Below are 24393 nucleotides of genomic sequence, written 5' to 3' on the forward strand. Positions count from 1 at the left end.
ATGTGTTTTTTTTGCAGTATAAATGTAAAGCAGGATTTTAAAGATAAGTTCTTAGGAAATTTCCTTGAAAATTGAAGCCCTTCAAAACCAGTTCATTTAGACGGGCTTCCTGGAGAAATGGAGATTAACATCAATGTATTACTTTCCACAAAGCATATTAAAATATATTAAAGTAGATTCCTTCCTCAATTATTAAGCATCTTCTCTGGACCTGTGTCATTCCAGTGCATAAAACAGGAGACCTGTAGCCTCCAGAAGTCTCCTTAAGGAGACCAGACATGCACATTGGAAAGCAATAAAAGACCAGTGAAAAGAGTAAGATGGCAGAATAGTAAGGTAGCCTATGCTTTCATCTTCCCAATTGGTGCTCCAGCCTACAGCCTTGAGAGATGGGAGCAGGGTGGGACAGGGGGTAAGGTAGGAAGAGAAAAATGGAAGATGAGGCCAGTGTTTCAGCTTTTTAAAGTGCTGTCTGCCTGACTCTGAACTCTGACAAAACCAGCATAGTTTAGATGCCAGGTGGCTACTCAATACAAACAACAGCAGAAACAGCTTCCTATAGCACCAGAGGGTCTTCATTAACAAGGCCAGTGCAGTTTGGCATGATATGGAGAAGGCACTCAACTCTGAGCTTCTCTCTCAGAAACAAAATAGAATGGAGTGTGTGCTCAGTGATCCAGTTTCTTAGAGGGGTACTATGGAATTACTGTTTTTCTTACCTGTCTTGGGTACTCAGAGAACACCAGTCTACTTTGGATGCTACTTAGAGCAAAAGAGAGCAGGATAGTTTGCTCCTGTAGAACCAGAGAATGCACATTACTGCCAGCAGACATCAGAGGAAGTAAGAGATTATGACCTCTAAAGAAGAAAGCAGCAAGCTCTCCCTACACACATGACCCAGATAAGTTACATTCCCTAAAAAAGTTTTAGAAGCCCCCAGAATCTCTAACCAAGATGACTGGTGAGGATCTCTCCCTGTAGGAAGCTAACTCATAAAGACTGGGAGAGGTGACTGTTTTTTTCCAATGTAGAGAGTCCCATAAAAAATCATGAGATAACACAAACAAACAAGGAAACTGGAAAAAAACAAACAAACAAAAAAATGGGCCGGGGATTTAGCTTAGCGGTTCCACCACCTGCCTTGCAAGCACAAGGACCCGAGTTCAATCCCTGGTACCAAAAAAAAAAAAAAATGGAGGCATATTGATTACATGACCAAGAATACAAAACAACTATCATAAAGGTGCTTTATAAGCTCAAGAAAACATTGCATTAAAAAATGAGAGTATCAACAAAGAGAAAATACCTAAAAGAACCAAACAGATTTTAGAACTGAAGAACATAATAACTGCGGTACAGGGGTTAAACAACAGACTTGATTAATCAGAGGAAAGAATCAGCAAATTCAGAGACAAGTCATTTGAAATTCTCCAATCAGAGGAACAAAAAGAAAAAATTTAAAAGAATTATGAAAGTCAGTAGGACTTACAGGATACCATCCAGCACACCAATACATGCAATGTAGAAGTTCCAGAAAGAGAAGTGAGAAGGCAGAAGTTCACTTAAAGAAGTCAGCCAAAATCTTTCCACGTCTGGGCAAGGTAAATGGGTACCCAGATATAAGGAGCTCAGAGAATCAACAACAAGATGAACTCAAAGAAATACACACTGAAATACATAATAAAATTATCAAAAGTCAAAAGAATGGTGAAAGTAACAATACTTAAAGCACATACATAATTCTGTCATCTACTTTCTCGGCAGAAACCCAGCCAGAAGAGAATGGGGAAAGGGAGGTTGGTACAGTTCTGATCAACTCATCTTTGATAAGATTGCCAAGAGTGCACAATGCAATGATAGTCCTCAATAAATTATGTTGGGAAAATGGATATATACATGCAAAAGAATGAAATTGGACCCCTATCTTACACCACACACAAAATCAACTCAAAACAGATTAAGCAGTTAAATGTAAGGCTTGAAACTATAAAAGTTTCAAATGAAAACATGGGGAACCTTCATAACATTGATCTTGGCAGTGATTTCATGGATATAACACCCAAAGTTCAAGCAATAAAAGAAAAAATAGATAAACGGGACTACATTAAAAAGGTTCTGCATGGCAAGAAAATAACAGTAAAAAGACAGCCTATATAATAGAAAAAGATATTTGCAAACCATCTCTCTAATAAAGAGTGCTACAATCTTAAAATGTATGTTTCCCAACAATGTATATGTTAAAAACTAATCGACAATGTGATGGAATTGGGAAGAAGTGTCTTTCATAGATAATTAGATGAAGATAGGGGAGCCCTCATGAGTAGGATTAGTTCCCTCAAAAAGAAATATGAGAGAGCTGAACCAGAATGTGGGTGCACACCAAACACTGAATGTATTATACATTGGTTTTGGACTTTGGTATTTTGCCGTAGCAGCTTACATAGACTAATATAGGAGTTAATATCCAAAATACATAAGGAACTAGAATCAGTTGCAAAATGTACTTAAGAAACCCAATTAAAAATGACTTGATCCAGATATGATAGTATGCACATCACTTACCCTAGGAGGCTAAGGGGAGGATCCTAAGTTCCAGCCCAGTCTGGACAACTTAACAAAGCCTTGTCTCAAAATAAAAATAAAAAGGCTGGGTGCTTGATGCAGAGGCTTTGGTTTCTTTCCCCAGTACTACCAATAAAAATAACAATAATGAATTGAAGAGATATTTCTTTAAAGAAGATATACAAGTAAGACAACCATTATATGAAAAGATATCAAAATCCGTAGTCATCCTGGAAATGCAAATCAAAACTACAGTAAAATACCATTTCATACCTATTAGGATGGCAATTGTTTTTTTTTTTTTTAATCTAAAAGTAATCGTTGGTGATGATGTGACCAGATTGAAACCCTCTGCACCACTGGTTGGAGTGCAGATGGTGCTGCTGTTATGGAAAATAGTATGGAGAGTCCTCAAAAAATTAAAGCTAGAACTGCCATATGATCTAGCAATCCCCCTTCTGGGCCTTTCTCCAGAAGAATTCAAGTTAGGATCTTGAATAGTTATCTGCACTACATTACTCACTGTAGCATTATTCATCATAGCCAAGATGTGGATAACTTCATTGTCCATCAGATGAATGGATAGAGAAAATGGGATCTATACAAACAATGGAATATCACTGAGCCTTGAAAAAGAATGCAGCTCCATCAGATCCCACAACTGAATGTGGATGCTGTGGTAGGTGAAATAAGATAATCACGACAGAGGAATACTGCATGAATCCACTTATAAAAAGTCTCTAAAATAAACTCATGGAATCAAAGTAGAATGATGGCAGTCACAGAGTGAAAGGAGGTAGAAACAAGATGTGTTGTTCAATCATTGTAGTTATAAAACAGGAAAATTTTCTAGATCTCTGTTTTACAATTGCTAACAGTATTGTAATATATACTTTAAAATTGGTTAAGAGACCTAATTTATATTACATGTGTTATACCATTAATAAAACCCAGTGAAAGCACTATGGAATGAAAAATATATTTGATAGGCTTTTATTACTGTTGGACAAGATCCAAACAGTTCAATGTGCTGATGACCATACTGAAATGTTGAAAAGGGTCACGTAGCTACCAAGGGGTAGAACCATGAAGTGGACTTGAAGTAGACTTAAAGTGAACCCTCATCTCCTGAGTCCCTATCCAGTATGTCCTGTCCTATAAACTGAATTGACGTGATTATACTTAGTAAGTAGGGAAATGAATCCAAGCAAAAATTTTATGGCTTTAATTTTATACATGTTTAATGTTATCATTTGGGTAGAATATACAGAAGTGCCATTTAATTAAAAGATTTATAATTTCTTCATGTTTAATTGTGTTTTAAAAGGCATTAAATATTTTATGAGCAGTCTTATTTTTGATTCATAGTGACCTATTCTTTATGAAATATTTAAAGAATATGCTGATAATTGTGTGTATGTATTTTCTGGAGCCAAGGAGGCTGTTAATTGAAAAATGATATACAAACCTTAAATAATTGATAAGATACTGTTGAACCAAAGAGGCTGTTGGTAAGCTCTTCAGGAGGTGACAAAAAACCTAAATGCAGGCAAAAGAAGCCTTAAGTACATACTTACAGCAGGAGATTGTTTTTCACTTGGTCATATACAGAGCCGTCCAGGTGCCTGATGACTGTCATTTCAGCAGCAGGCCTGGAGCTCACCACTCACCATATTGTTTCTTCACATTGAGGAGCCAAAGCATGAACTCCATAGTTAATTACATTGGAGCAGAGACCATCAGTTCTGCAGGTGATGGCACTCTTCCTGGTGCCACCCACACCTTGCTTCCTTCTTTTCTCACTGTGTGGCATTTGCCTGGTGATATGGTACACCTTGTCTTGCCTCTCATATGTTCCTGTTGATCACATTCTCTTGTTGGCACAGAGAATTTCAGAACTAGAGCGGAAGTCTTTGTAGTATCTGGTTTAGCTCATTCGACTTGTAAAAGAGGACAGTGGACCTATGTGTGTATGTATATATATATGTATATACATATATGTATGTATGCTGCTGAATATGCAAATAGAAAACAAAAATAATGAGTCACACATTGTTTTTAAATAATCACTAAAATGTTTCCAAATTTGGCAAAAAACATAATTATGCAGATTAAGAAGCTCAGCAAACTCTAAAAGGTTAAATAAAAAGAAAGTCTTTCCTAGCTAGGTCATAGTCAACTACCAAAAGCCATATAGAGAAAATTGTTGAAGGTAGCCACATTGCATACAGGCAAATAATGATTCAAAATAATGGCTCACTTTTTTTAGAATAAAAAAACAGCAACAACAACAAAAAAAAAACAGTGTTAACTAAAGGTAGAGGACCATCAGCCTGGTAGTATTATGTATCTAGCAAAGATAACTTTCAAGTATAAATATTAAATAAGTACCTACACCTCAGAGGATCTATTGACCACAGATCTACACTTCTAGAAATGCTAAAGGAAGTTCTTCAGGCTCAAGGAAGATGAATCCCAGTCAAAATTCATATCTTTAGGGAAGAATGAAAAAATAGAATTTTTTTCTCTGCATTTCTTAAAAAGGAATTTAAATGGTGCTTGCTTTGGCTATATACTAAAAATTTTTTTAAATGTATGGTAATGTATCGAGTTAAGATAGATTGTGAAAAGCTAAGATTGTGTATTGTAATCCCATAGAGCAACCACTAGCAAAATAGTTTAGAAGTCAACAGATAAACCAAAATAGGATTTTAAAATATAAACACATATTCCAAAAGAAGGAAAGGAGGAACTAGAGAATAAAGTGGGAAGCAAACAGGAAAAAATAGACCTAAATATTACATTAAATAAAATGTACAAAATCCTCGTTCCAAGACAGAAATTGTTGAAATGGATAAAAGGAAAGACCCACTTCTTATGCTATCTACATGAGATACATTAATAATATAAACATATGAAACCTATATAATAGATGAAAAAGACACATGGAAATCTACATTAATGTCAAATTGACTAGTTTTTTGCCATTGTATTAGAAAGAATTTATATTAATAAAAGGTAAAATCAACCAGAAGATATAATAGTTGTGAATGTGTAATAATAATAATAATAGTAGAGCTGCAAAATACATGAAACAAAAATTTACGTAGTTGAGGATGAAATAAACAATTTCATTCTCACACATGGATAATTTAATACCTATATCTCAGCAACTGGTAAAGCTCTGAAAAAATAAGATAAACCTCTGGAAAAAAACACTTTGACCTAAGTGATATTTATAGATCACTATATCAACAATACATTTTCTTTTCTTGTGTACATAGTATACTCATGATAAACTATATGCTGGGCCATTTCAATTAAAATGCTTGAGATCAGGCTCAGTATTGTCTCTGAACATAGTGGAATAAAATTAAAACAACATACTTGTGAAATCACAAGAGAAATTAGAAAATACTTGAATTGTATGATAAGGAAACTGCAGCATATTTTTTAAATGGGCTTAGAGAAGTTTGTAGCTTTAAATAGAATTATGTACAATAAATTTACTCAGAATATAATGTTTAAGGTAAAAACCATAACAAAAAGATAAAATCCATATATTTTTAACCTTTAACAGTAATGAAATCAGAACATCAAGTTGTACACCTTAAGTAATACACATTAAAGCTGGGGTAAAAAAGAAAAATAACAATAATGTATATCAAAAATACTTGGGATTCATGGGTTCAATCTCCGGTACCAAAAAAAAAAAAAAAAAAACTTGGGATTCAGTTAAAGCAAAACTAAAAAAAGTATATCTTTAAGCATTTATATGTATTAGAAAAGAATAATATAAATATCCTCCAAAATCATTTTGCCATTTTATCTGTGAAATAAATTTTTATGAAATATTTATATTCTACATAATTCCCTCAATTCTACATAATTCCTCTACAAAATTCATGCAAAATGAAAGAATAACTTTCTAGTGGAAAGTTCTACCACACATCACCTTACCAAGTGATCAAAGTAAATATCATCAGTAACACACACACCACAATAGTCTGTCACACAGACTGATTGCTGCAGTGAGACCAACAGTTTCCCTGTTGGCAGGATATTCCTGCCAAAGATGCATGATCTGAATCTAATCACTGACTTGTCTCATGGAAGTTGAAGGAGTCACTGACGAATTTCTTTGACTGGTAGAAGCAAGAGGCATGACAAGGAGATCAAGCATGATTCTCAACTGTATCTTTTTGCTAATTTTTGCAAATTTTGCTAGTTTGCTAGTTTTTGATGGGATATTTGATGAATTTTGAATGGGGACTTGGATTTAGAGAATGGTAAAAGTCAGTGTTCATTTCCTGGTTTTGACAGACGTAGTGTAGAAGCTTGTTTGTTTGTTTGTTGTTACCCAGGATCAAACTGGGGACCTTGCACTTGCTAGGCAGGCAGAAGAACCACTGAGCTAATCCCTGGCTGTATTGTAGTGTAGAAAGAAGCATGTCCATTTGTTGGCAACACACAGAAGTACACTTTTGAGTGATGGTAGGGCATCATGTGAGCAGTGTGCTTTTATAAGGTTCAGGAATAAAGTTCTTTGAGGTATACTTATAACTTTTCTAAAGTTTGAGATCACACACACACAAGTATTTTAAGAAGCACAGAAATAACTCTAGAAACCTGGAAGAAGTTGATAAAGTTGTGTAGTTTCTGTCAGGTACCAATATTGAATCTAGAGGCAGGATTTAAATGCCAGTACTTATTTCTTTGCGATTAAATATGGCCTTCAACTTAAAATAACTCAACAACTGGAGAAATGATTGCTCTAATAAAGAGAAATCAGAGCTTTCATAGTAAACTAATTGAAACATGTTTAAAAGCCTTGCAGAGAAATTTTTAAAACAACCCTTTGACTCTTGTTATGAAAATCCTTCAGATGAGCTGACAATTGTTTTGTGCCTATTTGAACCCAACTTGATTGTTGTAATTAAATATAGAGATTAAGGAAAACAGCAATCCCAGTACCCATGGGGGAAATCTGTAGTACCTCAAGGATTTTGTGGTAGAAAATTCACAGTCTATAGAAAAGACTACTATAAAAGGCACAACTCCATCAGCAGCAGCAATGCAAGGCAGTACCTTAGGCCCTCAGTGCCTGATGAGTCTGAGGATACAGCCTTGGTTAGCTGCTGATGGAGAAACCAGAAATAAGCCTGTGGTGGTGAACCATCAAGAGTAAGAGTCATACTTATGTTCATGAATTCTGAAAGTACAGAGGTAAGAAAAATTGGAAGGATAAAACCAAAAGGAGTACCAGAGCAGGACACAAGAGAATGAGGCACAGAAATTAGGTGGATTGAGAAAGGAGATTGAATAAAGAGGAGAAGAAAATACAAGTAAGCCAGGTGTGGGGAATGGGTAGAGCCTGGAAAGGTAAAGAGAAGAGCCCTGTCCAGGCCTTCCCAGTCCCCTGCATGAACACAGTCTCCTTGTGCCCTCCTGAAGCTTACAGCCCATGTATGTATGTAGACATGGCAGGCATGCCCTCTGAGTTTCCAATAAATGAAAGAAAATAGTAACAGCAGACAATAACATGGTCATACACACAGCTAAGTTCCTGTTTCCCTGCCCTTTCTCACTCCTCTGGGGGTTTTATGAGATGTGGGAAATTGGCTAAAAGCATTCTTTATGATTGGCCTCTGCTCTAGTACAGTTCATTCTCACCTGAGAAAGCAGTCTGTTTAGAGAGGGAAAAGCAGCAATATTAGGTTTCATTAACACCTCTGACTGTGGCAAATGAAAGTCTTACACAGATCATGCTCAGTGTGAAGGTGTGTTCCTTGAAAGATAACTTGCTTTCTCTCGAAACTTGACAATTTAACAAATGCCTGTGTTTTAGAAAGTGTGCTTTAAGTTTGGCAGTTTCTTATAAACATACACTTACCCTACTTCCCAGCAATCCCACTCCTAGCTGTTTAGCCAAGAAAAATGAAACACTGCTCCACAAGGAGAAAAAAAATAAAAGATTTATACAAAAAAAAGACCTTAGTGGCCTTATTCACAATAACTATAAATCCCTGAGGAACACATATGTCCATCAGCAGGTAAATTGTTTAAAAAATGGGGTATATCTGTAAAATGGGATAGTACTTAGTAATAAAAGGGAATGAATTACTGATATTCTCAACAGCATAGATGAATTATTCTGAATTTATGGAAACATACACAGTTAAAAAGGCTACATTCAAAAGTCTACTACTTGTATCATTGCAGTTATGTAAGTTCTGGAAAATGTAAAGTGTCTGCAGTGACTCAGCAGATCAGAGATTGCCAGAATCCCAGAGCTGATAGGAAACAATGACTTAAAAGGGGCACAAGGGATCTTCTAGAGGTGATAAAAATTGTTTTGCATCCTGATTATGATGGTTCTTACCATCATACCAAGTGTATACAGAGATGTTTGCATTTATCAAAATTCATTGAAGAGTATACTTTAAAAGGATAAATTTCCCAATAAAAATTACTTTGAAGACATGCTTTACAAATTTGGCAAAATGTTATTTGGTAAAGTTATACCTCATTGTAAACTTCATTGCTCTTGCTTTAGAAGGGAAAAAGCACTCTTTCTAAAAGGCAAGAATGTAAGATAGTGCATTATTGAAGAGAGAAAGCAGCCAGGGGGCTGAGGGCCATGCCTTCTTTCCATGCTTTTGTATCCATTCCTTCAGGTGACACTGCTGCCTTCTTAACTATGTTCTTGCAAGTAACAGCATGGGAAGGCTACTAATTTCCTTTTTTTACTTTAAACGAGCATCACTTATTCAGATTTGAGTGTCCCTTTCAGACAAGAATGTGCTTACCTGAACATCATAGAGCACCCAGACAATCCAGGGTGGGCTTGCTCTCAGGAAGCCTGTAGTCTTGTACAGGGTTTACCCTACTAGGGCCCACAGACCAACTCCACCTGTTTGTAAATAGAGTTCGACTGGAATATGTATATGTTTATGTATGGCTGCTTTCACCCTACAGCAGTAAACTTGAGTAGTTGCCACAGAAAAAACTTGCCAACTGTTAGATAAGAAAGATAAGACATGGATGCTAATACAAAGAATGTCATAAGCAGAACTCACTGGCTTCTAGCCACGGCTGCCACCCCTTCCTGTCACAGCCATGCTGTCTGCATCCAGTCTCCTCACTCCTATACCATACATTTACTGTCCACTCACACTAGCTTAGCTTCTACTTGTGTTAACACTCAGTGCTTTCATCAAGATAACCAGTAGCTTCCAAGTTGAAAATCTCGCCTTTGGATTTTGAAAAATCTCCCCATTTTGCGATATTGATATTCCCCAGGATTTGTTTTTGATCCCTCTGCCCCACACTACATCCTCTACTCAGTCAGTTTTGGTTTGGATTGCAGCTACTGCCCATACACTGATGACCCCAAGTCAGTATTTCTGTGTCTAGTACCTGACATTCACCTCACCCAAAACCAGACAGCACATCCACTCCTTAGAAACAGCTTCTTTGTTCCCCATCCGGTTAACAGCACTGCCATTAAAACCAGAAACCAAGGGCATATCTTTGAATTGTCCCTTCCCTTATTATTCCTTTTTCCCATTCCCTCAATATATACTGTATTTAGATTTTTCTCCATAACCCTCCATCTTTCATTTGAGATAATTCAATTACCCCTTTCCTTTGCTTTTAAACCCTTCTACAGCATTGTGACAAGAGTTGTCTTTCTAAAATGAAAACTGTTTTTGCTGCTCTCTGGCTTCATATCCTCTATTGCTTACCCCTTGCCTTCAGCATGAAGAGCCAGACTTCTTAGTGAACCATACTTAGGCCTGTGTGACTAACTGGACAGTCTCATTTCCAAGTGCTCTGGTACAGCAACCACACAAGAGGAGGTCAGACTGACCTATGGAGCCCTAGTGGTGTCTGGAGGATGAACTAGACAGTGACCATAAAGCAGTCACACTAAACATCTGACTTTCTGAGCTCTTGAGGATCTTTCTCAATCATTGTTCCTTTAGGATGATGTTGGTGGTTGCACTCTTGCTACTTTTTAAACCTTGGCTCTTGCTGAACTACTTTCTCACTGGCATCAGTGCACCCACTTTCTCCTTTTCACTGCTTTTTATTATATCCTGGTTCTTGCATTATTTCTAGTAGATTATGTTACTTGAAAAACATTATGATCATAGAAGAAGACCTACAGAGTCATGGAATCTGAGAATTCTCAGAGGCCTCAGAGATTAACTAGTCCAATCTCATACTAGGAGAAACAGTGGTGAGGGAGCAAATCCCTAATCGTGGAGGCAGATGTCCTGATTTGAGAAGCTGCTCCTTCATTTACTAACTCCATCCTCTTGTGTAATTTGCTTCACCATTTTGAGCCTTTATTTCCTTCTTTGCATATGGAAATTATCTATATTTATTAGAGGGTTGCATCTGTGAGCATCTACTGAGATCAGTGTTAATGGAATCATCTAGTTTACCACCTTATAGTGAACTCTCAGTAAATATTAGTTAGAGCTGAATACCCTCATCCTGATAGATGAGAAACTGGCAGCATACAAGCCATGCTGGTTCTTTCAGTTGGGCTAGGACAAGACCCCGGCTTCCCCCTATAGGCAGTGCTATCGGCACACCAAAGCTGCTTTATAAACACTTCTAGAACCTTCTCCTCCTTTCACTCAACAAATACTTAGGAGCACTGGTTACATACCAGGCAGTAGAATTACAGACACAAATGTAGTTCATAGTCTAGTAGGACAATAGACAAGAGGTGTTTAAAATGTGGTGTGAAAAGCTACAGTAAAGCAGAGCATGTACAGCTGTTAGGGACCGTTTCAGGCATATAACCTATGTTGGGGGGCAGCGGGGAAATAGAAGATTCATCCATAGGCCAACAATTAAAGGAGGAATAAGAGGCAATGAGGACAGTGTTGTATGGAGAAGTTGTGAGCATCCAATATTCCTTCCTTCCTTCCTTTTATTTACTTTACAAATTCACCCATGACAACTAGTGTTGTTTTTATCTTTAATTTGGGCCTTCTCAATGGAGCAGTCATTGGTTTGATGACCTTTTAAGTAAAAATCATTTCACAAATATTTCTTGAGTTCCTATATCCAGTGTTATTCTAGAATTAAGAATATTGTAATGAGCAAAATATAGTCTTGCCCTCATTCATCTTATTTTCTTATAGGTGTGAGAGGAAATAAATGTACAGTATATCATCAAAGGACTATTAAAATAGAAAAGTAAAGCTAAGTAAATAAGAAAGGAAGGCTAGGTCTAGGGAAAGAAATGTTACTCTTATTAAAGTAGCCTGGCAAAGCTTGTGGATAAGCTGGCATTTGAATAGAGACCTAGAGGAAGAAGTGGAGGCCTGAGGGTACCTAGGGAAGAACATCCAGGCAGAGGAAGTAAGTGAGAGCAAGAGCCAGACAGACAAAGGGTATTACATTGTCTTAGAGAGGAGACAGGGACAAATGTATCAGGGGAGCCTTGATGACCACTATGAAGTTTGGGACTTGTAGTTTGCAGGAGATAAGAAGCCGTAATGTGGTAAGCAGAAGAGACAGATGATTCAACACGTACAGCAACATGACCACTCTGCTATGTGTCTGCTGGAAAGTGTCCTGATTTTTTTTAGAATTTGAGCTAATATTAATAGGGACTCAAAAGCATAAAATATGTTAGGTACTATTAGGATAAATTATAATGTCTTTAATGTCATAATACTATTTGTGGGATTAAAAATGGGAAAAATTTTTAAAGATATTGAAAAATAATTGGTCATATATATTTTAAGTCAGTTAAATAGTATAAGTGAATATAGTGAATATAAGTATCTTCCATCAGTTTTATATTTATGCATAATATAACATTGGAGATGGAAATTTTATAAAATATTAGTGGTAAAAATGCTACTGTGTGTCCAGTGTCTCTAGGAAATAAAGTGACAGTCAACAATGCAGGGACCTGTGTCTGCCCTTGAAGCGCTTGCCCACTTTTTGCCTTCTTTTTTGCTATGCTCTGACACCATCTTTTTTTTTTTTTTTTTCGTGGGGATCAAACTCAGGTCCTTGCACTTGTGAGGCAGGCACAGTACCATTGAGCTAAATCTGCTCTTTTTTTTTGTACTGGAGATTGAACTCAGGACCTTGCACTTGCCTGTTAGGCATGGTACACTGAGCTAAATCCACAGCCCACTGACACCATCTCGACAGAAATATTCTAAGCAATTTCTTATTGGCCTAGTGAACTTGTTCATAATATGATCATTGTGAACACACTGCCTCAGAATACTAAAAATAAATTGAATTACTACTAATTACAAACTTAATTTGCTGTCTCACGGAATCATGTTATAGAATGATGGGTTGGTTTATGCTACTAATAAAAGCATTTTTTCTTTGCAATTAGAATATGCACATGAACTCATCTTGTAATTTGTTATTAGTGTAGGAGTAAGATAATGACCACACCCATGTATTCAAAGAAATATACTAAAGGAAGAGTTGAGAGTATAGCTCAGTAGTAGAGCACATACTTAATATGCACAAGGCCCTCTGTTTAATCCTCAGCACCACAAAAAAGAAAAAAATACCATATATACTAAAGGAAGAACCTTTAAACCATTTGAAAAGACCATATGGTTTTAGATTTCCGTCTTGGGGTAACAGATTCAAAGGGACCCAAAGTTACATAGCTCTGTTCTCAGGCAGGGTCTGGTACAGACCAGCAAGTGACAGTTACCAGCACTGCAGCATAGGCAAGTCACCTTCCCCTGCCCAGACCAGACCACCCACCCCAGAACAGAATGCATCCATACTCAGGTAAGCCAGAGGTGCAATGGGGGAGGGCATGACATGGCTTGCCTAAAGGACAGACTCCTCAGCTGGCATTGTGCCCATGACCCAGCAGCCATACTAGGAGTTAAAAGTATTGGTCTATAAGCTGATAGCAGAACTCTGGTAAGTATTCACGCCACCTAGCTGCTCATGAGTTACTTTATCATAACAAGGAACAGGAATACCCACCTAGGCAGAGGTTAGTAGGACTGCATTGAATGGACTGTCCTTCACAATGGGATTGCTTTTTATCAAATCTCATTTTTAAAGACTAAAAAGAGACTTTTCATGTCCCTGAAGATAAAACCTTACCTTAATTCTGAAATTCTTTCCTATAGGAAACATTGGTTTTCTGTTAAACTATTAATATAAAATAATTTTAAACTAGCAAAAGAAAAAATCTACACAGGGAGAATTTCAATTACTGAATAAAGTACAGTCTTGGTGAGAGACATAAAGATTCCACCAAAGGTTACAGGCAGAATGCTCTGTGCTCAGCAGAGGACCAATGCTAAGAAAGGAAAATCGAAGTGAAGAAGAAATTGAAGTGACTGAATTGGATGTGAGGCTCAAAGAGGCAGTTCGAAAATAGGAAATCACAATGAGAAAGCAAAAGCTGTTCAGTTCAGGGATGACCGACACACTCCACCTGAGGTCCTCCTGCAAGCCTAGCAAGGGAAGCCTGCCTGCTTCAAGCTGGGATTCCTGTTATAGCCAGTAAATTGTTATAGGAGTCTTTCAGTTTGTGTTTACTTTATGAGCCACTGACAAAATGGTGTTTATAAAATTATGCACAAAATCCCAGTGAACAATCTCATCTGCTGAATGTATCATATCATCCCAAGTAATAGTGTCTCCCCAACTCTCGTTTTCCCAATGAACAGTGTAAAAATTTATCTGACTTGCTTTACATTGAGCTGATTATCTTGTGGCAGATGAAGAAGTGACTTTTGGTCCCCAAACCCCTTTTATGTTTCTGAATGATAAGATGTGTGTATTTCATCCAGTGTTTTCCCAGCAACCCTTGCATACTTTTTTACTCTCTTGCCGAAGCCCAGAGCTCTTATGGAATCCATGGTTTTTAACAGAAGAGATATCAGTGAGAAAGTGTTTGACCATGACCCTCTATTGGGGACAAAATTTTTCCAGAATGCTCAGTAAAAGAGGGGCCAGATAAAGGATCATAGGTAAGGATAAGGGTAAGGGAAGGCACATGGGCATTAAAGCGTAACAGACCAGGTTTAAGGCCCAGCTCCTCCATTAACTAGTTGTGAAATTTGGGTAAAGAAAATTTGATTTCTTTTTTTCTGGGGATACCGGAGATCAAACTCAGGACCTTGTACTTGCAAGGCAGGCAGCGGAACCACTGAGCTAAATCCTCAGCCCAAAAATTTGATTTCTTAATCTGTTAAAGACATGGGATGAATAATAAAAGGAAAATGCTATGTGCCTGGCATGGCAGAAAAGTCCAATAAACATTAGTTTTTATTCTTCCCTTACCACTCCATGAGTGTGGCTCATAATTTAACCTTTTCTTGGCATCTTGGGATTTCTTGTCCTTTTGAGTATTGGCAGTGTTCCTGATTTGTAATAAATAATAATTTGTTAGGAAATAAAGGTGAGTGAGCCTAACTATTCCTACATCGTATGCCTTTTCTATTTTTATGTCTTTCCTTGTGCCTACTTCTAAAATGGTCTCTACTTTTTTATGGCTATTCCTTCTGTTCTATAAATTGAAAAACCAAAGCTTGTTACAATTTTATAAAACACAAGGCTGAAGCATGGTGGTGCCCACCTGTAATCTCAGCATTCTGAGAAGCCAAGGCAGGAGGATGGCAAGTTAGACCTCACCCTGGGCAATTCAGTGATGTCCTGTCTCAAAATAAAAAAGGGCTGGGGTGTAGCTCAGTGCAGAGGCTCTGGATTCAATCCCCAGTACTAGAAAGATCAAACAAGGGAAGGGGAATGGGGAAAGGAATGTGGAAGAAATCCCAAGGGTGAGCAAAGCATCACTCTGTTCCTTCAGCCAGTGTGTGGTAGGTATTCAGATGTTAGATGAGCAAATGATTAAATAAATAACATTCATTTTGGTATCTTGGAGATCTTTTTTATTTCTTTTTTATTTTCAACTGTTCTCTTGAAAGATGCAGTAACTGGATAAAATACTAGATAAACAAAAGATTGCTAAATGTAAGTATCAAGTGCATAGTGTTTTATTGGAAATATTTCATGATGAAAAGCAGCACAAGATTGTTGAAATAAAGGAAAATGAACATTTGTGATGAATGAGGAGCCCTGACATTACCCAAAAATGTATTACTCATTCTTTTGTAGCATGTGAAAGAATAAGAAAATTGTATTCCTAGAGAAGTTACTGGAGTTAATTTTAAAATATGGCTAATAAACACATAAATTATATTCTTTCTGTCTGGATACCCCAGTCATTTTATAGTAAATAGATAAAGTCATAAACCCTTAAAGAAAGAGTGCAGGAAGGAAAGGAAAGGAAAGCAAATGTTTTAATCTGGAAAGCAGTTGATTGCAATGTACCTAAAAGATAAAATGAAACTAGCAGGAAGAAAATCTGTGCCACAGAACTCCAAAAGGCTCAAGAATTTGGATTATCAGCTATCTCAGAAAATGAGTGTAAGTGGGGCTGAAAAGAGGGGGATTTTGTGGAATACCTAAATAAGAGGCAGTTCAAGTTTAAATGCCCTTTGTGTCCTCAGTCTCATCTGTTGCATGTACTGTCCCAAGTAGCTGTCCCTCACCCTCACTGTTTTTGGAAGAAATACTAATAAATAAGTTTCTGAAGGCTGGACCACAGGACTTCCCAACCCCCTCAGATCACATAGCTGCAGAGTCTGAACTCAAGTCCAGTTTCTGGCTCTAAGTCCAACTGTTAACCACATTAACATTCCCGTAAGCTGTACACAGAAACAGCCAAATGGGATTCTATGTTCTGTACTAGGAAAACAACTATTTTGCCATGTTGTATTAAGAAATGCAAATAGATCATAATAGAAGAATTTAGGGTTTTTTAATTTGTTCCAATAAGGAACAATATTGTTGGTTTATTGCTGTATTTTGTTAGTATAAAATTTTAATATAGATTAGTACTTACTCTGTGCCTGTGCATGTACTAATAAGCATTTTATGTTCATAGCTCATTTAATCCTGATAAGAGCCTGTATTATAGATACCATCGTTATCCCTGTTTTATAGATGATGAAATTGAACCTTGGGGATAGTAATCTGCCCAAGGTCACCAGTTTGTGAAGGCCAAGCTGGGATTTGAACTGGCATCTGACTTCAGACCCAACACCCTCGACCACTGCATCATCCCCAGTGGAATTTCATAATTATTTATGATTCTAGAAATGTTCTAAATCATCTCTGTTCATTTTTGGTGGTTTATTGAAACACATTTACTGTAGGTTTTTTTCTCCTAGGTTTATGTTCCAGATGAAAATAATGCTATTTTGGGAAGAAATACAAATAAACAAGTTTATGAAGGCCTGACAACTGGACTTCTCAAAGTCATTGCTGCGGTTTTTGGCTGCCTGATTGCTAATCGACCAGATGGAAACAGCTGGCCAGACACACCAAAAATATCAACACAGGAAATGAAAAACAAACCCTCACAAGGTGATGCTTTTAACAGTCGAGTTCAGGACCTTATCAGGTAAAATTGCTAGACTTCTCAAAACTTTATTCTTTGTTTTAAAAGTGATATTAAAATAATTTAAACCCTAATATCTGCATGAGGGTAATGGTTCTCAAAATGCTGTCCACAAATTCCTGGCGGAGGATATACTACATTTTGTAGAGAGAAGGAAAATGTTACTGAAAAGCAATCTCAAGCTCAGCTGCCATTCTTGATATTTAGATATGTGATGTTAAGATAAGCTCATATTGGAGCTTTTACAGCTTTCTTGATATCATCTCCGTTTAACTCAAGGAATGTCAGAGAATTCCCCTCATTTCTTCTGTGGTTATAAATTTGATTCAGACTTAAGTCAACAATAATAGCCACCATGTATGGAGCATCCATTATGTGTGAGGTATTATAATAGAGTCATTGCAGCCCTGTAAGGGATTTCTAATTTGGGGTTTATAAATGAGGAAATTGCTCAGAGAGGTTAAGTGTTTCACCGAAGGTTATATAGTAAATAAGTTTAAAAGTAGATAGGAAAGCTGAGACTGGAACTCACATCTAGCTGGAGTCCCAGCATCTGTATGCTGTCTACCACACAGATGTGGCAATTTCTTACACCTGTTCAAGGTCAGCCCTCCTTACTTCCAAGATCTCCTTTTCTCCAGGGAAATTTACTCCTACTTTGGCATCTGAACTTCTTTTCCCTCCAGAACCTTGAGTCAAGTAGGGCATTTAATTTCCCAGCAGGATTCCGTCTGGTGTTAAACAGTTACCTGTTCCACCAGTCAGCAACTTTTCTGTGGTCTGCACTGATCTCTGGCTCTCCAAATCCATGCGATTTGTTGCTCTCTGAAGCTTATGGTAGGTTAATAGAAGAAAGAGAATGCCCTCCTCCACATTCATTTCTTTCACAGTTCATAAATTTCCCCTGGCTTCTTGAAGTGCTTGTTTGGGAACAGTTGTTTTAGTCAGTATCTTCCTTACCCTTGATTGCTTTGTTCACTTATCCCTTCCTTCTGCTTGCCCTCTTTCCCCAAGTATATTTATTGCTGGAGAGCACCAGGCCCTTTGGGTCTACAACCATTTATCTTGCAGCACTTGACTTTTAGCCTCTCTGCCCTTGCTTGATCCCATTCAATTTTCCTGTATCCTGTGGTCACTGTAGAACTTAGCCCTCTCTGCTGATGAATACCATTCTGTCCCAACTTTGTCTTGTAGGCTACCCTGCGATGTAGTAGCTCTACATTCTTGTCATCCAAACACCTCAGCCACATGCCCTGCTGTGATGAGGTGAAGACCTGGCCTGAGGCTCCAGTACAGTTCCAGTGGGCCTTCCTAGAGAAAATGTATACATTTTCACATAGATTAGTATAGTGATACACATAGTTACAAATCAAGAGACTGGTTATGTGGCTCATGCTAGGATGCTTGCCTAGCATGTGTAAAAGCCCTGGGTTGATCCCCAGCCAAACACTCTCTCTCTCTCTATCTCTCCTTCTTAAAGGAAGAAGATATTATGGGGAAAAACAACAGTAATATCTGCCAAATCATTTAGCTCATATGACTCAACAAAAGATGATTGACAACTGCTGAGCTTCAGAACAGACCCATGTCAGTCCTTCTCTGATTTGAATCACATTTGCTGGATTGTTATTTTCTTACAGATAATATGTTGTTGTTGTTGTTGTTGTTTGGTACCAGGGATCGAACTCGGGTCCTCGCACTTGTGAGGCAGGCAGCAGAACCACTGAGCTAAATCCCGGGCCCAGATAATATGTTGTTTGTTGGATTCATGATTCCTGTGTGTAGAACCACAAGCCCATCTCAAGTTTGCCCTGGTATTGCACACAGAGCATGTGTAATCATTTCCATACTTGCTTTCTCACCTTCCCAAATATGAACTGAGTCTGCATTGGTGATATAGTGGTAAGCATAGCTGCCTTCCAAATACAAACTGACCAGAAATCTCACTGCACTCTCTGCTACCACGTGGGTACTTTTGTCAATTGTGAAGTTGAAAAAAAAAAAAAAATGGTTCTAGCCCAGTGTCTGGGGCTGTTCTCTGGCCCATACTAACAAGGTGGAGCTAGACCAGATCCTGACATACTTTCCGTCCATTTCCTCATTTGGCATAGAAAAGGCAGAGTGTATCTTTCTCAGTGTTTAAATGTATTATTACTTTATTAAAAAGTATACCAACACACACAAAAACAAAATTATAGATAGTTTAAACCATTTTTTTCTTTTTTTATCTCATTGAGTTTATTGATACATTTTAGGTATACAGTACAGTTACATTCATTATTGGGATCTTGTACCCTTACATGACAAGTCTTGGTTCTTATTTTTTCCCCATACCCTGCCCTCCCTTCATCCCCTCCACCCTCCCCTATTTACAAAGACTTTGTTTCCATTTTTCCCTTTTCTCATATTTTTTTGTCCCTTATTTCCTTTCCCCTACCCTTCCCTCCCCTACACCTTTAGCCCTTTTCTTTCTATTTCACATTATTAAACCATTTTTATCTTGAGGCTTGGTGATTTTGAAGCTATTTGTAGTCACTGTTAGTCTCAGGAATAGTCTCAGATAATTTTGCATCCTTATTGAAAATTGAAACCTCAGAAAGCACCCACATACACACTGATGCCACAAAGAAACAGCATATTTAGTGGCAAGGACAGTCTTATGGTAGTAGGAGTCAGTAGACCTTCAATGTTCTACCTCCCTTGCCTAAGGTAGTGCTTTGCTCTTCTTGAGCCTCAGTTTTCTTCTCTAACACATGAGGGTAGTAGTATAATTCCCACGTGATGAACATGGTTTTCTCAGACCCTGCTTATTGGACCGTAAATTATTCAGAGTTTATGTAATGTAATGTGGCTGTCTGTACCAAGAGCTCAACAATGTGTGTACTCTTTAACTCAGTAATTCCACTTCTAGAAAGTAATCTGAAATCTGGTAAGGATTTGTACACAAAATGTTTATCACCACATGATTTATAGTAGTGAATATTGAAAACAACTAGAAGTTCCAAAAATATTTCACTAGTAGGATATTATTCAGTCATTACAAATATTTTAAGCCTGTAGAGTCTATATCATTTTACAGGAAATGCATCATACAAAAAACTGTGATATATGTTACCACAGGGATATAATCAGCAAAATTCAATTTGTGAATTTTGTATACAGAATAAACAATAAATTTCATCAACAAATAAATTTGTAAAAGAGGTCAGAGAGAGAGAGAGAGATGGAGAGGTAACTACCAGTTTAAAGAGATTTAAGACATATTAACTAGACATAATATATGGTTCCTATCTTGGTGCTAATTTTTTTAAACTATTAAAAATGTTAACATTGTGATCATTTGGAAATTTGAACACTAGTCATTGATACTAAGAAATTATTGTGATTTTTCAGATGTAATAATGGTATTGTAGTCATATTTTTAAAGGTTTGTTTTAGAGAAACATACATCACTTGCAAAGATAATAATATGATGTTTTGGATTTGCTGAAATAATCAGCAAGATGGGTCATGGTGGGTAAGATTGCCATGAGTGACGGCAGCCACATCTGAGCAAAGAATATACAGAAATTTCTTATCTTCTCTATTTTTGGTTTATGTTAAAGTTTTAAAGGCATGAAATATAATTTTTACAAAGATATACAAATTTCCATAATAAGCTTACTACAATTTTATCTTGTTTTGTTTTTGTTTTTTGAGAGAAAGTCTCACAATGTAGTTTAGAATAGCTTTGAACTCTCTATGTAGCTTACTCTGGCTCGGAACTCTCAGTAATCCTCCTGCCTCAGCCTCCCCAGTGCTGAGATTAATATGTGTATGCCCCCATGCCTGGCAAGCCTATCCTATATTTTCATAATAAAAGTTGTTCCACTTTCTATGCTTAAAACAATTTTTAAAACCTAGCTTGAAATAATGTAACAAAAAAGGATAATAAAATGCCACATATACCTGAGGTCAAGATTTGAAGCTAGTCATCCCTATCAAAATACCAGTGACATTCTTCCACAGTACTAAAAAATGTAATCCTAAAATTTATATGGAACCACAGAAAAAAATAGCCAAAGTGATCTTGAGCAAAAAAGAACAAAGCAAAAGGTATTATACTACCTAACCTCAAAATATGCTGCAGTGCTGTAATAATCAAAACAACATGGTATTGGCCTGAGAACAGACATTTAGACCAATGGAATAGAATAGAAGACCCAGAATTAAATCCATGCATCTATAGCCAACTGATCTTTGACAAAGGGACTGATACATACATTGGATAAAGGATAGTCTCTTCAATAAGTGGTGCTAGGAAAATTTGAAATACATATGTGGAAGAGTAAAACTAGACCTCTGTTAATCTCACCATATACAAAAATCAAATCAGAATAAAGACTTAACAGTAAATAGGGAAGGGTGAAGGGGTGAAGGGAGGGCAGGGATGTGGGGAAAAAATAAGAACCAAGACATATCATGTAAAGGCACAAGATCCCAACGATAAACGTAACTGAGTTGTTTCCTTTAAATGTACCAATAAACTTAATAGGAAAAAAAAGAATAAAGACTTACATATAAGAACTGAAACTGCTGGAGGAATGTTTCAGAGAAATGCTTTCGACATTGGAATAGGCAAAGGTGTTTTGGATAAGACCTCAAAAGCACAGGCAATGTTTTAGTCACTTCATCATTGCTAATACACAATACCCAGCACCCACAATTAAAGGAGGAGAGGTTTATTTGGGTTCATGCTTTCAGGTACAAGGTCAGCTAGCTCCACAGCAGAAGTGGCATAGTAGACGGGAAAAAGGAAGAAAGCTGTTCAGTCCATGGCAGAGAGAGAAGAAAGGAGCCAGAGACAAGAATATTCCTTGTTACCAGGTGTGGTGGTGCATGCCTGTAATCCCAGCACTCGGGAGGCTGAGGCAGGAGGATCGCTGTGAGTTCGAGCCCAACCTGGGTCACATAGAGTTCCAGTTCAGTCTCAACTATGTAGTGAGACCCTGTCTCAAAAAAACAAAAGAAACAAACAAAAAAGAATATCCCTTCCTGATGCCCTCAGTGACCTGCCTGTATCTAACCAAGCCCTACCTCCTAACAGCAAGTCAGCTATAAACTCATCAGTGGACAAATCCTGTGTAGCCAAAGGAATAATACTAAACCACTGATGAGTCTAGTAATCATGATCCATGATCATGATCTAGTACCGTGACCCAGTCACCTTCCAAGCCCATGACACTTATGGAGATATTTTAAATCCAAACCGCAACTGGAAACAAAAGCAAAAACAGACAAATGAGATTATAGTACATTTCCCAGCAAAAGTAAAAATCAACAAAGTGAAGGGACAACATAGAGCCAACCTAGAGCCAACCTTTTAGAGCTTTCAATAATACAAATGGCCTGCTGCAGCATGCTTGCCATAGGTTCTCCTAGAGAATAGGAGAAAATATTTGAAAACTCTGACAAGGGATTGGTGGTATCTATAATGTATGAGGAACTTGGTAGCAAACAAGCACAAAGTCCATTTTAAAAGTAGGCAGAGACCTAAATGGAAATTTCTTAAGTGACCAACATATACCTGAAAAAAAAATGCTCAAAACCACTGATCCTGAGAGAAATATAAATTAAAACCACAACAGGGTATTGCCTTACCCCAGTTAGAATGCTCTTATCAAAGATCAAAAGTAAATGCTAGCAAAGATGGAGAGATAAGGGAGCACTTACATAATGTTGGTGGGAATATAAATGTATATAACCATTATAGGAAGTGGTACAGAGATTCCTTAAAACAATTAAAAATGGAACCACTATGTAATCCAGCAATCCCACTACTTGTTACATATACAAAGGAAATGAAATCAGCATGTTGAAGAGTCATCTACATTTCCATGTTTATTGCGACACCATTCACAACAGCCAAGAAATGTAAGCAACCTAAATGTCCACCAACTGATAAATGAATAAAGAAAAGGTGGTATATGTACATAATGAAACACTATTTAGCCATTAAAAAAAGATGAAATCCTGTCATTTACAATAACATGGACATAACTGGAGATAATTATGTTGAGTGAAATGAGTGGGGCATGGAAAGACAAATACCACATTATCTCACTTATTTGGGAAATTTTAAAAATTTGATCTCACAGAAGTTAAGAGTAGAATAGTGGTTACCTGAAGCTGGAGAGAAAGGTTGATCAGTAGGAACCAAGTTCTAGTTAAAAATAGAAATGAGTTTTGGTACTTTATTATATAATAGGGTGATTGCAGATAACGATAATGTATTACATGTTTCAAAAAAGCTAGAAAAGAGAATTTTTAATATTTTCACCACAGGAAAGTGGTATTTGAGAAGATAAATATGCTTACCTTGATTTAAAGATTATACAATGTATAAAGCTATCAAAATATCACAGAATACTTAATAAACATAATTTTATATGTCAATTAAGAATTAAATATTTAATTTTCAAAATTATAAAATCAAGTTTTGTTAAGTTTACTCTTGGTCAGGAGTTACAGAGACTACATTTAAGAAAAAATTCCTCTTACCTGTTTATTTTTTTTTTAAAGCAGACTTACCTAAACCAGAAACATTCTACAATATAAGGGGCTTGGTATTCTTTTTAAAAAAGTCAAAGCTGGGCATGGTGGCATCTGCCTGTAATCCCAGCCCTCAGGAGGCTGAGGCAGGAGGATTGCTGTGAGTTCAAGACCAGCCTGGGCTACATAGTGAGTTCCAGGTCAGTCTCAACTACATAATGAGACCCTGTCTCAAAAAAAAAAAAAAAATCAATAACGTGAAAGACAGAAAAAGAATGAAAAATACTGTTTAATGAAGATTAAAGAGATCTAGCAAGTAAAGTCAATATGTGATCCTGGATAGATCAAAAATGAGGAAAAAAGAAATCTTTGAAGGATGTAACTGTAACAATCAGTCAAATGAGAATATCGACTATAGATTAATCTATAGTACTTTTTCCATGTTAGGTTTCCTGATTTGACATCTATGCTGTGACTATGCAGAGAGCAAAAGGTTGGAACTAAACACCAAGGCTAAAAATATGCCATTAGGACTTTGTCTCACTCTCAATTCTGCTTATGTCTCCTTGCATTCATTTTTTTTTTATTGAGTTTATTGGTACATTTAGGGATACAGTACAGTTACATTCATTGTTGGGATCATGTACCTTTACATGGCAAGTCTTGATTCTCATTTTTTCCCCTTACCTCTGCCCTCCCTTCACCCCCTCCTCCCCTCCCCATCTACAAACACTTTATTTTCATCTTTTCATTCTCTCACATTTTTTTCTTTTCCCTTTTTGTTCTTCCCCTACGTATCACAC

The 24393-nt window shown here is 37.0% G+C and overlaps 1 protein-coding gene across 3 annotated transcripts in view; it reads left to right on the forward strand.

Annotated features, from left to right (window-relative positions):
- Positions 1 to 24393, forward strand: part of Scaper (S-phase cyclin A associated protein in the ER) — a 328066-nt gene that overhangs the window by 247791 nt on the left and 55882 nt on the right. For all 3 annotated transcript variants that reach the window (XM_010626089.2, XM_010626097.2, XM_033756178.1), the window contains exon 25: positions 16830 to 17062. In XM_010626089.2, coding sequence (XP_010624391.1) covers positions 16830 to 17062 — 233 coding nt within the window. The remainder of the gene's footprint in view (positions 1 to 16829; positions 17063 to 24393) is intronic.

Source organism: Fukomys damarensis, unplaced genomic scaffold (assembly GCF_012274545.1).
Source record: "Fukomys damarensis isolate Sample0158 unplaced genomic scaffold, DMR_v1.0_HiC HiC_scaffold_25, whole genome shotgun sequence".
Taxonomy (NCBI): Eukaryota; Metazoa; Chordata; class Mammalia; order Rodentia; family Bathyergidae; genus Fukomys; species Fukomys damarensis.